This window comes from Halichoeres trimaculatus, unplaced genomic scaffold (assembly GCF_033239565.1).
Source record: "Halichoeres trimaculatus isolate MK-OKI-2021-1 unplaced genomic scaffold, fHalTri1.1 fHalTri1_scaffold_23, whole genome shotgun sequence".
Lineage (NCBI taxonomy): Eukaryota > Metazoa > Chordata > Actinopteri > Labriformes > Labridae > Halichoeres > Halichoeres trimaculatus.
In genome coordinates, this window is record NW_027437201.1 from 16,941,760 (window position 1) to 16,961,182 (window position 19,423).

At 41.7% G+C, this 19,423-nt stretch overlaps 1 protein-coding gene and 1 long non-coding RNA gene across 2 annotated transcripts in view; one reads left to right on the forward strand and one right to left on the reverse strand.

Moving 5' to 3' along the window:
* LOC141784720 (heparan sulfate glucosamine 3-O-sulfotransferase 3A1-like) overlaps nucleotides 1-15,935 on the forward strand; it is a 38,350-nt gene extending 22,415 nt beyond the window's left edge. Inside the window, exon 2 of the mRNA XM_074662563.1 lies at nucleotides 13,289-15,935. Coding sequence (XP_074518664.1) covers nucleotides 13,289-13,910 — 622 coding nt within the window. The 3' untranslated portion in view covers nucleotides 13,911-15,935. The remainder of the gene's footprint in view (nucleotides 1-13,288) is intronic.
* Nucleotides 1-19,423, reverse strand: part of LOC141784721 (uncharacterized) — a 107,188-nt gene that overhangs the window by 26,348 nt on the left and 61,417 nt on the right. The window lies entirely within an intron of this gene.

Consider the following 19,423-nt stretch of genomic DNA (forward strand, 5'->3'; position numbering starts at 1 on the left):
TATACACTAAACAGCAAAGTGTAAGCTACAGTATAACACAACTCATTCAAGATTTGACCCTTTCGTTGGGATGATACTGCCCCCACATGCTCCAGAGTACAACGACAAGGTGTCTCGGACACTCCGATGCAGAATATGGTGCCCACAACAGCATTACAGCCTAAATACATCTGATGCGTCTCCAGTCTGGCTCCACTCCCTAGTGGATCAGATCGGTCTCCATTTAAGTCAATGTGTCCAATCACACTGGGTCCACTCTGCTGCAGCCTGGCTGCATCCCTGCTCCAGCAGGTCGCAGCAGATATGCAACAATCCTATTTTTGCCACACGTCAGAGCTGTGACATGTCAATTCACCTTAGAGGCAGATTGAGCGGGACAGGAAGTTGTGCATGGAAACTACCTAAAAACATCCATCCAAATTGAAACAAAAAAGAATGTCTTTAGCTTGACTATATCAGTAAGTGGACACAATGAGCACAGCCAGGGCAGGAGTCAACAGGTTTGAGGTGTTACAGGAACTCCTTGGTCTCGAGAGTCTAGCTGCCTGGCAGTCCTGCAAGATGCTGGTCTGAGCTGATGTGTGCAGTGCACTCGCAATGGAGCAGAGCCAGACTGGAGTCGCGTCTGCTGTATTCCGGGCATTAGCCCTTACAGCGTAGACTTGACACTTAAGTATAAACCATGCTTAATAATAGAAGGAAAGAAAGGGAAGCATTATTGATAAGATGAGAGGTGAGTCATGAAATAAAAACAGGAAGTAATCACCGACTACTGGCCCTATATTTGTGAATCAGTTATAAATGTTTAGTTTGGGGCTAAGTATCACTGCCTGGATGACTCAGGAGGAGGCAAACATAGAGTTTAGGGATTTACAGAGAAAGAAAACGGTTCATCTGCAGCCTTGAATAACATCCTTCTTAAATGCTCCTCCCTTTAGTTAACCTCGCCACTAACTCACTCATTTTTACAGGAGCTCCCCGCTGTATGCTCGTCGACCTCTCTGCTGGAACACAAGACATAGAGCGAGCTGCACCTCTGCAGCCTGATAGAAAACAGATGCCCGTGTACAGTAAAAGCAGTCAGAGTGAAGAGAGGCTCAGAAATATTCATTTAAGTTTGAAATAAGCTGTAATCTATCATTGCCCCCACAGTCTGAGGCTGTTTAATGGAGCAAAGCCTGATAGGCTGACAAAATGAATTATACAGGTTTTAACTTAAGATGATAACAGACGAGCACGCTGCTGTATGATTAATACTGCACTGTAACACCACGCTAGATGCATTTTGGTGAAAACAGTAGCAGGATGTTCCCAAGAGTTTAATGCCTTTTTTTAAAACATATTAGTTGTCCTCTCAAATCTGCTCACGTGTCCTCGCGCTGATAATGAAAGCTGCAATTTTACAAGACTTCAAAACGACACCTCCAGGAATACAGATAAGGAGCTGGGGAATAATGCAGAGGAGATGAAAAAAAAGATGAGCACAAAAAAGACGCCATCATGTCTTTATGAAGTCTTTTCCTAAATTGAACATCCCATAACGAAAGTAAGGAAGAAAATACGGTTGATAGAAAGAACATTTGGGAGTTTTTCAGATTATGTGTGTATGGTGGAGAAAGGATTCATACGAAATAAAATGGTCAAAGTGTTTCCTGATGAATTCAGTATCTTTACACTCAGCTGAGCAGAAATGTGGAGGGATGTACGTGTGAGTCTGGAGACGGAAAAAGGCAGAGAGGGGATTGTCTTTCTGCCAGCCCATCATTTTATGTTCACAGAAGGATCTTAAACCAGGCTTAACTTATCGGTCTTTGGCCTTTATATTTTTAAATCACAAGCTTTACCGTCTGTTTTCTAAGCTCTAATAGTTGACTTTCCTCTTTGTGCGGCAGCGGCAGCCATGGCGGCCCATATGTTGGGTCTGTGCCAGCAGAAATGTGGCTCATAACCGATATCTTTCAAGTGGCGGTCCATGTGGCACATCCAGCAGACTAAAATGTTTATATTGAACGTTTCAGCGGCTTGAAAATCACCATGGTAATGGTCCCAAAGACAAAAGCCCTAGCCTTTTGTCATGGGTAATTATCGCAGAGCAGTCCTCTCAAAGCCTTCCATTTGGCTGTGAACAAATTCACATTTCATTTTGCTCTCATGCATTTGACACACTGCTTTTTTTTATTCTTTTATTCAAATCACGCCCAAATGAGGAATTTAAATACCCATTGAACTGGTTTCCATCTGTGGCTCGTACTTCTCTGTGAATTTCTTCCTCTGGTTATTTCTAAAAACTAGAGAAAGGATCAGAGCCAGTGTTTGAAATTTGCCACCTTCAGGATTTACAAGAACATTCAAGAAACACAAAACCTTGAAAATGAGCTTCAGTATTAAACCCAAAGTTGGAGTGTCTTATCTTCCACAAGCTGTTGAGACCCTAAAAACTGACGTGGCAGAAAGAGAAAATAGCACTGAGCCGTTATTAAAGCCGATCCCACTGAAGTGTCGTCTCTGAACAAGTGGGTCAGAGAAATATGAAAAAGTAATGTGAGCGCTGTGTCGAAGAATCCGCTCTCAGATACATACACCAGCGTTTGATGACATGAGATACAATGCAGAGCTACAGTTTGGGTTATATTTAGTGGTTTGCTCTTATAGTAATTTGGTTTAATGGAACATGAATCACCAAATGCAAAATATAGCCTCGTGTTAAAGCCTCGTCTCTGCTGGCCTGTGCTCACTCTGTGTGGGTTTGCCACGCTCTCCAAGCAATAATAGGGAGCAGTTCCACATTTCAGTTTATTCTGACACAGGCTTTTATTTTGCTAACTCTTCAGATTTTAAACCTGGCATTAAATTGCATCTCACATGGTATCTGTACACTGAAAAATTGAGATCTTGGTGCACAAAAGCAGCACTGTGAACCCTAAAATGCACCTGCTTCGGACACCATAGACAGGTTAAATATACAGCGATTTCTCCTGCTTTTGTTTGTAGTTAAAAATATGCACAAATAGATGTTTTTCTAGGGATGTAAGAGACTACTTCCGCACTACACAGCAACAGTACAAGTGCTTAACCCCCATGACTTCAGTAGTATGTTAAACTCACCTGGCACTTTTAAAACTTCAGCTATTTCAGTCCATACCTTCTCCTTTCTGTCAGTGTCCTTATGGAAAGGATGTGTGTCATGTAAGTTTTATACATAGAAGATAAAATTTTCTTTGTCCATGACGTCAGATTACCCCTGCACTCTGACCTGCTGATGACTTCAAGCCCTGTGCCCCTGGTAAGGACGCAGTTTTAATAAACAAGTATGAGATTTAGGTTATGTAGACCGAACATGGAGCTTTATTTTGAAATGACCAGATACTCTTATCGTTTCATGTCTATTTTCCTGTTTGGTACGATCTGCATCGCAGAAATTGATGCGTGCCTGCAGCGTACTCAGGAAAAAAATGACTTGCAGTGCAACAGCTATGAGCAGCCATTGGCGGTATGTGTCGCAGGTAAACCACAGCGCCTGGTGTGTGTGAGTGAGACTTGGGGGCAAGCTTTAGTTTGTAAAGCAGGTTTTTTTTAAATAAGTTTAGTTTTTATTTTTTGAAAACATTTAGTTTTAATTAAGTTTTTGTCTGTTTCAGTATTAGTTTTAGTCCTTTTTTGAAGTATGAGGTTCAAAAATATCTGGAAAAGCATTGCATAATTATGTGATGAAACTATGCTAGCAGACAAAGTGTGGATACATGCTTCCTTGTGCACATTCAGCAACCAGCAGAAAACAAGCATTCAGAATATAAATGAATTAACTAAGACGAAAACTAAAAACATTTTCTGAATAATTCTAGTTTATTTTAGTTTGTTTTGTTAACTCACAGTACAGTTTAAGATTTGGGTTGTCCCGGGAAAATCTGAGCCGACCAATGATACAGAGAAACAGCTTTTCAAATACTCAATTTTGACACTGATGATCTCATTTTAAATTTTAGATAATGAAAAGGTAAATACACAAAGGTATGATTGCACTCCACCACTTGGTGTTATCGAATGCTAACGCACTCGATATAAATGGTGCAAGTGGTCTTCCTTAAAGGACTGGTCTTCCTTGGGTTGAGAATATAATGTTATGAGTCAACAGAAATGTGTTTGCTGTATTTCTGCTCCATATTTCCCAGAAGTCGCTTCTTTCTTTTCATAGTTTGTTTCTTCTGTCCTGCCACGCTGCTAGCACGTCTACAGCGTTGCTAATTCATGAGTTTGATGAAATGCGCCGGCCTTTCATGGCCTAGTTGGTTTCAGTCTTGAAACACATTTCTGACTCCACTTTGACCAGTACTAAAGGGGGATAAAACGCTGGTTGTGAAAGGGTATTTCTGTCTGTTTTCTTTCTTCTTCTATTTCTGATCTCTCTTCCTCCCTCTGTCTCTCATCACTCTCACCCATCTCACCCGCTCCTCTCCACACCCCTCCCCTGCGTCCTCTCTGCTGATATGTAGTCTGAATCTGGAAATGGGCAGACTCTGTAAAAGGCTTCAGATGGCTTGAATGCATCCTCCAGCCTCTTTTTTCCCGCTCGCCACAGTTAGAGAGGCTGAATAATTCAAAAGCAAGTTCCCATAAAGATAAAGCTTATTTTTTTTCCCCCTTACGCAATAAACCGGGGACTTACTCTCAGCTCAGAGGAAAAAAGAAGGATTCTGTTAAAAACACTGCTGATAAATTTATAAGAACACACAGCAAAGCTAACTCTATAAATTTTTCACCAAATCAAGCTTAGTGGTTGTTGTATGGAAAAGAAAAAGAAAGGAAAAACTCACTCCTTGGTGGTAAGGCCAGTGTCCAGCAGAGAGATTTATTTATACTTTCAATCTGATGAAAAAAGTGTTTTTCCTGCAGTGTATGATACACTTTTATTCTTGTAGGCCCATTTATAATCAAGTTCCTCCTGTAACAAATCGCATGAGTGGGATTATTTTTTCTTTCCAGACATTATTTATGAGCTCTCTTACGTTTGAGTGTACATGAAAAAATACAAATTTTCCAAGTGCAGCCAAACATTTCAACTGAGATAAATTGCAACAGGCCACCTCGATTTTTCAAACTGTGTGTTCAGGATAGAAAATAGCAATTCAATGCTTTCAGCAGCTAATAGCCAATTGGACTGAATCCTAAGATGAATGAGAAAAGACAACACAACTTTGTGACGCTTCATACCCTTTCCATGCTCTCTTTTTCCTCATTATGCTCCTCTGTTGATGATTAACTTTCCTTTATTTATCGCAGACCTCAGGGAGGACAGCATCCCTTCTCCTCCTCAGAGTTTCCTTCTTGTCTTTGTCTTTTAACATCACTTAAAAGTTCTTGTTTTACGAATTTAACTCAGGCGTTTGCTTTAAATAGTTTTTCCATTTTCTGTTTAATTTCCTGCTCCCCTCCCTGACAGAACCACCACAAACTTTTATTACCCCTTCACATCCTTTGTGTCTAATTTGAAACACACGTTATCATCAATCTGACCGTGAATTTCCTGTTATTTTTTAAAGCTTAAATTTTTCAAATCCACAGTGGCGTTGTTATCTTATGTGTCCCCTGTGTGGTGCAGGGTTTCTTTCCTCTCCTGCTCGCTCTTTATCAAAATCTTGTCATTTCCCAGAGGAAAACAGAACAACCTGTCCTCCCATGTTGTTTTCCAAGAATAGACGAGCCTCTTATCTTCTAATTGTACGTCTGTCAAAATTGCTTCCTACCCCCCAGTGTTCCCACTCAGATTTTTCTTCCCTTTAACTCTCCACCTTGGATAATTTCTGCAAAACTCAGATTGCACAATGTTTCAGGATAAGCTTTTTACTTCATTAATAGTTAAGGTGATAATAAAAGTCGCTTGGATCATGACGTTTTTGTGTTGTAAACCTCCTTTGAACTTGAAGACAGCGAACACTGCATCAAAACAAAAGGTGATTTTAAATTCTGCTTCTCCGAGGTATTAATTCACACATTTCTTGGACTGTCTCTTCTGTTTTTTACTGTTTGGTTTGTTTGAGTTGGCTTCATATGAAAAGGAGAAAATCTGGGGAAATGTTTGTATTTTGAAGTAAAGTGAGTTCAGAGTTGTAAATCATAATTCTGTTTGAGTTTTTTTGCTTTGAACAGAGCAATCTAACAATAATTCCAACCAAAGAGGACGTCAACATTCAAGTTTTATTGCACTTAAGGCTACAAAGGTGATTTTACTTAACTTCTTTGAATGTGTTGAAAAACAAAGATGTTGCATTTGTTTGCCAAATTCCTGAGCTGTAGTTTAACTCACAATAGACAGCTCTGGATGTGTTATTCTGCAGTCAACTCAAGCTGCAGTAACGCTCTGTAGCTGAGTTAGAGGAGTACTTAACCGTCCATGAGGGGGGAGGATTTAGAGCTGTAAAGTGCAGGTGTGCAGCCAAAGGTGACACAGGGCATGAAACAGGGTCAGGTGGGCTGATCCTGGAGGACTGAGCCTGCCACGGTCATAAAATGGACGATTATCTCCTTTTTCACTGTTGCTCCTTGGAAGTACACACCTGTAAACCCTTATATCGTATGGGTAGTTTGATCTGCAGCAATAACACAAAAGAATCACAGCTTATAGCAAAGTTAGGCTTGTGTGGGGACCATGGGTTGTAGGGCAGAAGCTGTAAGTGTCCCAATAAATGCTATTGGTAACTGCAGCTCTGTTTCATATTAGTCTAATAAAATATCTGTGGTTTCAGGACATTTGGTGGGAAAATAATATAGACATCATCTTGAATTTGGGAATTTATTTGCTCTTTTTTAATATTCTGCAGACTTAAAGTGATACTCCGGGATGGAACAAGTTGGGTCCAATGACAAGGTTTAGGGCAGAAATTACCCCTACAGCAGTGATTTTGTGCAGCAGAAGCCCAGGGCACACGCACCAAACACCCCCTCCCTGCTCCTCTGCCGGTTTCCTCTGCACTCAGACGAGGCCATGTTTTACTTGACCAAAAACACAAATAAACGGACTCCCACCGAAAAAATCTGATATCTGTCTGCATTCACGCTTTATTTAGAGAATTTTCAGCATGTTACTTTCACACAAAAACACCACTAAATAAGGCTCTAGTTCTCATCGTGTCTCTTCGTCCTGGCAGACTACCTGCGTTTGTTTATATCTAGCACGCCTCGGGCGCGGACTGATACACTAAGTGACGAGCGTCTCATAGCCAGCTGTGGCTCTGCAGCAGAGGTAGCGCCGTTTTATGACACGATGAGAACTAGAGCCTTATTTAGCGGTGTTTTTGTGTGAAAGTAACGCGCTGAAAATTCTCTAAATAAAGCATGAATGCAGACCGATATCAGATTTTTTCGGTGGGAGTCCGTTTATTTGTGTTTTGCGTCAAGTAAAATATGGCCCCGTCTGAGTGCAGAGGAAACCTGCAGAGGAGCAGGGAGGGGGTGTTTGGTGCATGCGCCCTGGGCTTCTGCTGCACAAAAACACTGCTGTAGGGGTAATTTCTGCCCTAAACCTTGTGATAGGACCCAACTTGTTCCATCCCGGAGTATCACTTTAAGGAAAGCATTCCACTTTGTCCTAGGAAATACTGCCACAGCCCTAAATAACCTCTGCAGGCATCATTAAAAGATGCACAATGTCTAATATGAGTGTCCAAATGCAAAAAAAACAATTTTGTCCTTTGTGGCACACTGTACTTAAGGTGCCGCAGTGTCTTCTTGCTTCCCTCTGCAACTCCCAGATAGTTTTGTTGATCACTTCAAAGCAATACGGACTTTGTGTCTACAGATTAAGAATATTAAGGACTCTAAACATCACACTGGTAAGAATTGTTTTACATTGTCAGAAACAAACTTTTACAATTTAGCTGTTGATTTTGAAAAAAAAATCCTTTCAACAAGATTTATGTGAATTAAAAAAGCCAACTGACAACTTTAGAGCCACATCCTGGAAAGAGGAGTTAGGTTTTCTCACTTTGTAAATCTTTAGTGTTTCCATGGGAATCACAGACTGTTCGGTAAACTCTGTGAAGCTCTATCACATGTATATCATTGTATGACTTTATGAGCCGTTGGCGATTGCAGCCCGCCGAACAGGTTAAGCTCCATGTTGTTGCACAAAGTTGGCGGAGCAGCAAATCGCCGTGCTCAGAGGAGTGGGCTTTCCTCTCACAGCACAGCAGCCATTACTCTAAATCACCCTCCCTCCCTCCTCTCGCCGTGACCTCTGCTAGCATCCACTGACCTGGAAAATATCAGGCGAGTCCAAGCCACCAAGAGCGGCGCTGGCCTTTGCTTCGCCGGCGAACAGCAGAAATATTGAGCCAATTACAAGATGATTATCTGGTGCGAGTGGCAGGGGAACACTGTGGGAGTGTAGTTATGTCTGCCAGGGCTCCCTGCTGCAGGAGGAAAAATGAATCAAAGGCTTGCGGGGGAGAAGTGGACGGCTCTAACTCGCCCACTTGCCTCTGTGTCTTTACAACTCCTGTCAATTGACGGGCATTGGCTTGGGTCCAAGCTGCTTTCTGGGAGAATATCACCAGGAGAGGCCCATTCAGAGCACACCACTTGCTTGTTTTTCACTCCTTCCTAATTCATACGTCAAGATGTCATATTATTCGTGCAGCATTTATAGTAAATACGACCTAATGGTGCAGTCGGACTGTTTTTGGCGTGTGTTTCACAGGCAGACATGAGTCACAGCGCCTATATGAGGACAGAGCTGAGCTGGTCTGCGGGAGAAATTTGTTCAGTGGGGAAACAAAAGCAGTGATGCGTCAGGCTTTTATTCCAGAGTGGTTACTTTATAGACGACCCTACAAAGGACTCATTGAGTGATGTGCTGCGTGTTAGTGTTTACACTGGATTTGGATTTTTAATAGGGAATAAAGATGCTTGAATGAATCCTGGCATCTCTTCTCCTGCCAGTTAGTTCCATCTGAGCGGAATGACGTACTTTTACAACATGTGTCATGTTCTGTCATGTACACAAGCTGTTTTGTTTCCCTCTTAACTTGTAAGTCATCCTACACTTTTTCTTTCTTGTGTTTTTTTCCAACCCTCAGCTTCATGCCAGAGCAGTCAATTTGATTTAAAGCGAGCTCACAGTTCATGTGCTGTGTTTCTTATTTCACTGTGGGTCTGAGTCTTCTTTCATGAGTGAAACCCGCTGCCTGTGTTTCATGCATCACTGTGCTCAGGGAGTCGTATTTTAGCAGCGAGATGAAGACATCAAAGCAGAATGTAGAAGCGTAGTAAATGTTAAGAGCTTGGACGGTCTGTCATCTGTTACATCACCTTCCTTACCAATAAAGTTTCATTTGAAAACACAGCATGCTCCTGCTGCAGAATGGAAAGAAATACCCCAGTGTGGTTTGCATACTGTAAAAACCAAGTGTTTCTTGCCGTGCTTGCCAAACGAAAATGTAAAAATTGAGCATTAATGTTTTTCACTTGGATTAGATTTACGAGCATTAGTCACTTTTCGGACTAGTTGACTGAATAAGTTAGAATAAACGAGTCCAAAACAAGGTCTTTCTGAGAAGTACTTAACTTGAGTTGATTCTTGAATATTGAGGGCCAGATCCAAGCTGCATCCAAACCAAGTCTATTTGAATCTGGATTTGAAGATCAACAACTTTAAATGTTTAATATCTTTGGCTTTTGCACTTTTGATGAATAAAATGCATAACTTGAAGACACAAAGTCTGGTTCTGGAAAGTTTTGAGGCATCGATGAACTTACTCTCTGTATTTTTGATGTGTTGCGTAAATGAATTAATAGTGTCTTTTTACACATTGTAGTAAAATGAAGGGTGTTGGCATTTGATGGTTCTGAAGTAAGATGTTCAGTCTCACGCATATTCTCAAGAGCCAAAGAAAAACATTGGGTAGACATAACACAAAAAGTCCCAGGGCCTGATCTACTTAGGGTTTGTGTTTATAAAAACACAAGCTAATTTGAAAGCGCACAAAGCTCCAGTACTGACCAAGTGCATAATAGCATACGCAGAATTTATGCAGATTATAAGTACGCATAAAACTCTGGAAGTAGGAGATTCAAAGTTATCATTTAGCACCAGCAAAGTGATTCATCAAACATAAAACTGATTGCAGTCGGTGTTTTGGTGCCTTTATTTAGCACGTTTGAAAGGCAGGTGGAAGCCAGTACAGCGTTATGCACAAACACAGTGACTGTGGCAAGAAGGAGGCATAGGTGCAATGACAAACGATGCACATGTCAACATATTTGCACGGTCAGAAAATATTTCTGATGAATTACCATCTTCTTTTTTTTAATAGGCAGATCTAGTTTTGCTCACAGCATTCACCTTTTCACAGATGGTCTCCCAAATCAAGTTCCTTGTGCTGGAGCTCACCAGGGTGTTTATTTGCCTCCACCACCAAGACCTCCAACTCTATGGCTTCAAACTTCATTCCTAGTTGTTGGTGATCTACTAGTGTGCTTTTGCACCTGTTACCAGTTGCACAAGCACACTAGAAGATCACCAACTACATAGGCAATTCTTTAATTTGCACACCCAAATTAGCGTTTGCTATTTGAGATTTAAGTGGATCAGGCTCTTTGACTCAAACTACAAGCAAAAAAGATGTATCTTTGAAGAGTTTATACCAGGTTAAAGTGAATAGTATTGAAAATGGAAGAAACATGTACCTGGTTGTGCTACATCTCTGAAGCAGGTGGTGAAAGTTCAGTTCTGACCTTCTGCTTCTGCTGCATAACCTTCCTTACTCTTTCCTTCCACTTTCTGCTCTTCCTAATGTCCTCTCCCCTGAATAAAGACATAAAGGCCCCCCAAAGACACCCACTAATAGAGCAGAGGACCACTCCTCAGCCTCTATACTTTCACTTTTCCAAACATCTTTGTCTCATGTTGGACACTACCACACTCTGGACCTCACCAACCCTAAAAATCCACCCAGACTGCCCTCCATCAAACCCACTGCTGTGCCAGTGCTACAACCACAGAACAAGTCCGACACACACCATCAAATATGGATGCCTCCTTCAGTACAGGCTCGTTTCTTTTTCATAAAACAATAATGTTCTCTCTTCGGCATCATGAAGCTGTGGTGCCTCCATAAGGGCTGTGACAGTCGTCTAGTCATCCCCAATCAGCATGTCGCCAGGAAGTAGCTCAGGAAGACTACCTGCACGCCAGCAGCCTGAAACTCCCCATGAATCAATAATCAGTCTCCATGTTCTGTGTTATTGACTTGTCAGCTCGGTAGCCATCGCAGTCTCTGATGTTACAGGGTTTTTTCAAAGCGCGATTATACATCCTCACCGTGGACACTCGGGGTGATGGGGCAGAGCTAATGTGAAAGGAAAGGAGCCTTGTCCTTGTGCTTCTTTACACAACTGGAGGCGAGGTTGGAGACACGGAGATGACTGCGGAGGTCAGGTGACGGTCAGTGTTGTGGGCGGATGTCAGAACATCAGTGCACCTGTGCTGCCGCTCTTGCTCTTATCGACCACTTCCTGCTTGTCCCCTTCGTGCTGACCTCGTGATCTATGCCTCTTAAAGAGGATTCCCGGAAAATGCTCAGCCACAAGGCATGGATGTGTTTTGACAGTGGCCCGAAGGTATTGACTTGAGGCTTTTAGATCCATTTCAGGTCATACGCTGAGCCAGGTTTCACCTTTGGTAACACGTGATGGAGAAATGGCTATCTAAATTCTATTTATTGCACCAGGCTGTAAACATATTTGCTGCCAAAGATGGACGTTTATGGGCGTTTGGGGTCAGTCTAAAGTGGGTATACTTTGAACACTTCCTCATAGGCTTCAGTTTTTAACATCTGGGAATGGTTTCTTGGTTCAAACCAAAGCCAAAAGTGTAAGGTAGGAAAAAGATCAGGACTAAAACAAACGACATTTTCCTTTGTGAATCTGAAAGAATCCTGTGGTGCAATAGTTACGACTGCCTCTTCATGTAAAGCTTGCCCCAAACAAATCTCTCAGTGCCCTGCCTTTCATTTCATTCTCTGTAAGTTAAACGGAGCATGATTGTTTACCAGCCGCTCTCTGAAAAAACTGTGCCCATCACATCAGAAAAAGTCCCTCTGTGATCGGAAGAAGCTGCACTTTGATCACACAAGCTAGCGCTCGAGCAAGCTTTAAATGCACACAAACACATCGGCGAGTCGAGGCACTCTTCAGTCTCCAGGACTTTCAGAGGGCCCTCCTTCTTTAGCGTCTCAGTAGTTCTGTCACGGGCGGCAAACTGCGTCTACCCTGGGAGCAGCCTGGGCCACTTTGTCAGCGCCAGTCCTCGCTTAAAGCAGCAGCAGCCAAGCAGATGAATAATTGACGCCTGCATTCTGTACTTTGGTGAATTTTAAAGCTGAATTCTGCAGAGGCTCTAAATGGCAGAGGAAAGGCGCGTTAATCATTCATGGGCTGCTTTTACCCGCTTTGCTTAAGGTCACTGTCCTAAAGGCAGCTGGGCAGAAGGGAAGCAGGAGCAGAGGATCGCGGAGGAGAGGAGAGGGGTGGCGTGGCTGAATGGATTAGCTTGTTCCCATCCTTTTTGGAAGATCTTGGCAGGAAGGACTCAAGCAGCACACAAGCAGCTTCGCAAAGTAATGTTGACGCTGAGGTTGTTTTCAGTTGAACTTGATATGAGTCATGGGACTATTTTCATCACTTTGAAATCATGTTTTAATAAACACTGGTTAAATTATCAAAATAAGTCTGCAAGGAAACAAAAACAGAGCAAAAGGATTCCTAACATGAAAATCTTCCTGATTTTCTTCCATCACTTGTAGCCAAAAGGGAAAGACAAGAAGGTGATCAATTATGCTGAGAGGCTCAAATATCAATATTTGATGGCCAGCACCGCCCTTGTATGGGTACAAGGGTTGATATTCTTCTTTGCGCCTTATGAGGCTGCAGATTGAAGAATACCCCTCCTCAAGTGGACCCTAGGGAGTTCCCCTTCTCGATTTCATAAACCCCCCGGCTACATCAAGGAACATGTGACAAGGGAGGTACCATCTGCATATTATCAGCACAAAGCTGTCTTTACATCATGAGATGACACTGCTTGATAGGAAACAAAAAAACCTCAACTAAAAATAAATAAAAACGAATGTGTCCTGTGATATTTTTGATTGACTGAAGTTTCAGCTTGAGGACATAGTCTGTGTTTGTCTGGTTTATTGTACTAGGACTGGTTGTACGACTGTGATGGTCTCACTCAGAAGAGCAGGTCAAACAAACATCTCACCTCCTCTGTTTTCTGTTTCCCTTCTCTCAGGGATCTGATGCCCAAGACCCTGGAGGGCCAGATCACCATGGAGAAAACCCCCAGCTACTTTGTGACCAGGGAGGCCCCATCGAGGATCTCTGCCATGTCCCGGGACACCAAACTGATCGTGGTGGTGAGGGACCCGGTCACCAGGGCTATCTCAGACTACACTCAGACTCTGTCTAAGAAACCCGACATTCCCTCTTTTGAGAGCCTCACCTTCAAAAACAGGACTACGGGTCTCATCGACACCTCATGGAGCGCCATCCAGATCGGCATCTACGCCAAGCACCTGGACAACTGGCTGCAATACTTCCCCATGGAGCAGATCCTGTTTGTGAGCGGAGAGCGGCTCATCAGCGACCCGGCCGGAGAGCTGGGCCGCGTACAGGACTTCCTGGGACTCAAGAGGATCATCACAGACAAACACTTTTACTTTAACCAGACCAAGGGTTTCCCGTGCCTGAAAAAGGCCGAGGGCAGCAGCAAGCCTCACTGCCTGGGCAAAACCAAAGGGCGGACCCACCCGAACATTGACCCTGAGGTGGTGCAGAGGCTACGGGACTTTTACAGACCCTTCAACATGAAGTTCTACCAGATGACAGGGCGTTTCTTTGGCTGGGATGACTGAATGTGTTTTTGTCTGACACTGAGAGCAGTCAAAAATACTGCAGTGGAGTTTTAGGAGCACTACAGGGGAGGAAAAGGAGGTTGTGAGAATAAAGTACATTATTTTTACCATTGCTTGTTTTTTCTTTAAAGCTCCAGTGGGCAACTTTTTGGGTTGGGTTGATTTGCTGCCCCCTTTGGACAAATTTATCTCTTTGCTGATCTTTCTCTATAAATCAGTCTTCTTTGCAATTGGCCTGGTGTAATTTCTAAACTAATGTAAGCATGTATAAAAAACAGTCAAAAAATCCTCACAGGAGCTTTAAAAATTGCATTTCTTTAAATAACCTTATGCCATTGTGATATTTGTTTAAGAAATGATTTTATTTTAAAAAATGCACATTTTTCTTTACTTATTACAATTCTAACATTTGATTTGTACATTATGAAATTGTATTTTTTTCCATAATAATTAAGTCAGATTTTTATTATACAGCATACTTTATGAATACTTCAAACTTTTATATAAACTTTTAATATATATTTATATTTTATATTTATTTCGTATTTAGATTATTTTTTGAGTATGGGGTTATTTGCAAAAAACAACTTCTATCATTACCTGACCTTTATATCTTTGTTTAAAGCTCCAGTGAGGTGATTTTTGGCTGTTTATCAAATGGATTAAAATGTAAAATCAGGGTAAAGATTTATTATTTAGATTTTTCTTAGGCCTTAGTATGGTGGCGGCGGTAGTGTCAGAGAAAGGCATTAGCTTCATACTGCCAAAACTTTTTCTTTTCATTTCTTTTTTTCCAGAAAACATTCTGAGTGTATAAAGAAAGGAAAATAATGTACCTGAATAAATAAAACTATTTAATTACTCGGCTTGGTCAACAGGGGGCACCAAACCTGAAACTAACCTGAAATTACCTACAGGAGCTTTAAATATTACAACTTCTTTTCCAACTAAACTCTCACAATCAGTTTTTTCTTCCCATAAAAAGTGCTCTTATGACCTCCCCTTGGGCAGTGACCCTATAAGCAATATGTGGTTGTAAGAGGAGATAGCAAAGCCCCACAGTCCCTCCTCAGATATGCAATATTTCACTGTTCAATTTTTCATCTTCGCTGCCTCTAATCCACAATCATGGAGATGTTCTGACTCCAGAAACATGTTAAATTGTTGAGGATGTGTGTGATATCTCCCTGCACTATCTCAAGAAGCTGTTTGTTCTGTTTTCTTTCCGTTTGGCTGTGACACAAACATGGTATGCAGTGCTTCTTTATGGAGATGTGTGTAATCACGTTGTGTCCAGGGGACTTTGATAAAGGGAAGTGTTTAATGCCATATTTTAAACATACATAGCTGCTTTAAATTCTAACTTTTTTTCTAGCAGAAAGAATATGAAAAGATAAATATATGTATTTTTTAATGTATTTATTCAAGAAGTACACAAGCAGTATGTATGTTTTTGGAATAACTCAGTTTTTTATTGTTCCTCCCATGCTTGTAGGGTTTTGTTCCTTTTATATTAAACACTAAAAAAAACATGTTAAAACATGTAAAAAACATGTTATCCTCATTTAATTTCAGGTCTTTAACATGTATTTTCCAAGTGGACATAAGGGGGGGCACTGTGGGTTTGTGTTTTCGAGGGTTGTTGAGGTAATAAAGTTAAAGATTACAATAACACTCGCTGTTATTTGAGCGACAACAGCGACTCTAGTGGAGGAGAAAAACCTCCAGTGACCTCCCAAAACTGTGACTCAAATTTCCTCAACATGCCTCCTCGTGAAGTGAATACACTTGATGTCACTGGCCTTTCTTGCCTCGAGGCGTTGTGTGTGTGAGTGTGTGTGAGTGTGTGTGGAAGTCTTCTAAACCTGGAGAGCATGAGAACAACAGCTGAGTTCCTAATTTGTGTCTTTTTGTATCGTGAGCCATCCTCCATCAGGAGCTGTGCCTCAAAAAACAAATGATCTACAGATTTTTGGTGTCAGAATGAGAAAAGAAGCTGATAAACTGTAGATTTCTTCAGCTGAGGATGATGTTACGTATCTTTCTGTGCTGTTCTGACTCTTTTCTTAAAGCTGTTGGGATTTTTAAGGCACTCCTTGAATAAAAACGTTATATGTAAACATTTATTTACACCTGGCTTTGAATATTTGATTCTGTGTCATCGTTTTTATTCCGTTTGCACACAGCACCATAAAACACAACATTTCAGCCGCATTTCAAGCTTAGCCTTCCTCACTCCCATCCTATCTCCAGTGTTACACCTTCTGCATATTGTCACTGCTCAGCTCTGTCCAGGCTTCAGGGCAGAGAGCCAAAGGATGTACTGAGGACTTTAAAAGACGCGTGCAATCTGGCCGCCTCATTCTGGGTCTCCTGGCAGCTACTTGGCAGCTCGAGCACCAAGAGGTACCTACGGCTTTTTGGGAAACATCAGAAAAGTTAGAAAGCAGTTACTTTTCTCTTGTGTGACTGAGTGGAGGTAAAAACCAGAAATATTCATACAGAACTTAAATGTAAAATCTCGAATTATTCCTGTAACTGAAATCGAAGCAATGACCTAAAATTGCTTTATCAGACTTAATATGAGCCACATTGACCTGGTAGTCCAAAAAAACTTCTTATTCCAAGATAATTAAATGGCTGTCTACTTTCTTAAAATAATTTCCCTGCAGGAAGAAATAAATTGCATTCTATTCATTTTTTTTACCCCATTGGCCAATGTATTTTCAACTTACTAAAAGCAATTCAGGTGTCATTTTTGTCTTTTAGTCTGTGGAAAAACTTTATTTCATCTGGATTTGAAAGATGAGTGTATCTCATATGACATTTTTGACATAAGAAAACTAAAATCTTAAAGTGTTTGCGTCTTATTTTTAGTAAAAATTGTCTTCTTCAGACTTAATATAAGCCACTTTTATGTGACAAGCTTTGAAAACTTCTTATTTTAAGATATAAGAAGACAAAAATGACACCTGAAGAGTTAAAAAAAAGAAATTGGGCAACGAGGAGAGAAAAAAAATGCTCGTCAAAGTTTATTGAAATAAGAATTGCTTAATACAAGAACATTTGTTTCACCCAATTTGCAGATATTATTTAAATTCATACTCATTTATGTCCAGTAATATCTTGAAGTAAGACGTTTTTGTGGACTTTCTAGGTAAATGTGGCTCATGTTAAGTCTAACAGGACATTTTGGACAAAAATACGTGTATTGGTACTACTTGTAAGTATTTACTACTACTTATGACTGTTCTGCTTTATTAAATATAGCATTAAATGCTAACAACAGGAGAAGGAAAGCCTACGAGATAAAAACAGATGAGATGTCATAAATATTTTGTTGTTAAAATTATAACCCAGCTGATGGCCCTGAGCATGTAGTCACTTTATTTTTTCTCTTCCACGCCAAACCGGGAGCCAGAAACAGCAATGAAACCTTCGTCACTGCTCAGAAAACCTGCTCTCTTTATGTTCTTCTGTTTACAGGAGATCCCTCCCATGAGCCTTCACTCTGTTATTTTATATCATCCTGTGTTTATTGCCCATACACACTTGTCCTCCTCTCCTCACTCCTCCTCTGCACCTCTCTGTTTTCTTTGCCAGAGGGATCTCCTGGTGTTTTCCTCCTGCCTGCAGCCTGCTGACTGATTTGAAAAATTGCTCTGACAGCCACTTAGCAGATGAACCGCGATGAGAGGAGGGAACCTGTTGAAACTCTCCGACTCTCTGAAGCTCATTCATGCTGATCCTCGGCGTGCTGGGCTGATGTTGTGACTTTAACGACCCGCTCAGGGGACGAGAGAAGCGGCAGCTCATGTCCATTTGTTGACTTGTTCAATTTGCTTGTTTTTCCTTTCTGAGAGGGTCAGTGGGGCCTCGTCAGCAGCGGTTTCCTCACAGTAATAAACAGAGACAGTTTTTCATCCTCCCGCTTCATTCTCTGAAGAGCAGCTAACTATGAAAGAGAAAATGAAACGACAACATCTGCTGCGGGACGGCGTGCAGACCACCCCTGTCAGAGAGAATTGGACTCAATATCAACGGCACGAACCTGTGGAGAGACTCCAGTCTGTCGATTGAAAAACAGCTGACCGCATGTTGTTCTTTCTTTTTTTCAGGGTGGGGCGTGCCGCTGCAGAAAGACAGGCATTTCTGGTAGTCTTGCAAATCTCTTTGATCCACATTCTCTTTCATCTTATATTGAAGTCATTCCTCCGATGTGGCATTTTTTAAAGATGCAGGCACCTGTGAGGAGTCACCTGTGCACAATTAACGTGCACACACCCTCACTTTAAATCAAACTAAGCTACAAAAACCCCCTACTCATCCAGACCCCCATTTCCTGACACGCAACTCTGAGTCTGTTTTTGCACATGCAGACGTTACAGAAGTGCAGCGAGGGATGGGTGGGCTGCACGATAACAAGTGCCAGCTTTAGAAAACAAGGTTCAGAGACAGAGTGTGTGTAGCTGCATGTGAAGTGCCCTCAGCATCATACAGTGTGTAAAATGATGAAGTAAAGGGATCAGAGAGATGGCTTTGAAGACGGCAGCAGCAGAAGCACTGGCACACACATGTATACATACATGCAGACTGGTGCGTGTCATCCACATACAAAGTCATCCGTGCACACACACGTGCTGACCGAGTGGGATCCACACACAAACACAGTCGCCACCCACTTGTGCCCCGCGGAGCGACATGGAGGGGATCAGACCTCTGTTTTCTCTGGATCCCAGAAGAGAAGCCCTTAATCCCCGGCCAAGTCTGAGCAAATATCTCCGCCAGGCACGCTCCGCACACAGCCTAAATCAAAACAGCCGAGGGGGCGACTGAGTCGCACTTTCAATTTCAAGTTGGCTTTATCTGCCATGGACTCTATCTGAGAAAAAGATCATCAAAGCAACCTTTCAAGTGTTATCTTTGGTACAGATGTAAAGAAGATACCTGTGTTCCATGACTCCAGGCTGGTAAACATATATGCACTCACATTAAACACACATATAGCATGCATAAGCTGTCAACAAACGCATTGGTTCCACTGATTTATATGGGAAATAAAAACTGTAATATTCTCTGCAGAAGGATTCATACGCTGAGTTTTTAGACCGCACAGTAGATTTGACTTAATGTGACAGAAAAGAGGGACCTCAGATTCCAATAACTGCACATAATCAATCGTTTAGAAATCCTGAGCAAAAATATTGGTTTAACTTTAAAGACATTCTCAAAAAAGAAACGACCAATTGTTTGTTTTCGTGATGAAAGGTCATCCCAGCGATGGATTGCATGCTAGAACTAATAGTAAAAAATGAGGCAGTGCTCTTTGAACTGTCACTTCAGCGCTCAGAGAACAGCAGACAACACACTAAATTAGCAATTAAGATTGTCTGGGAGCGGGACTCATTCCAGACATGTGTGTTTTGACTTCCAAGTTTTCACGCATCTCCACTCCTTCAGAGCGAGCGGCTGCTTTTCAAAGAGCGATAACTGATCCTGACACTTGATTAAAG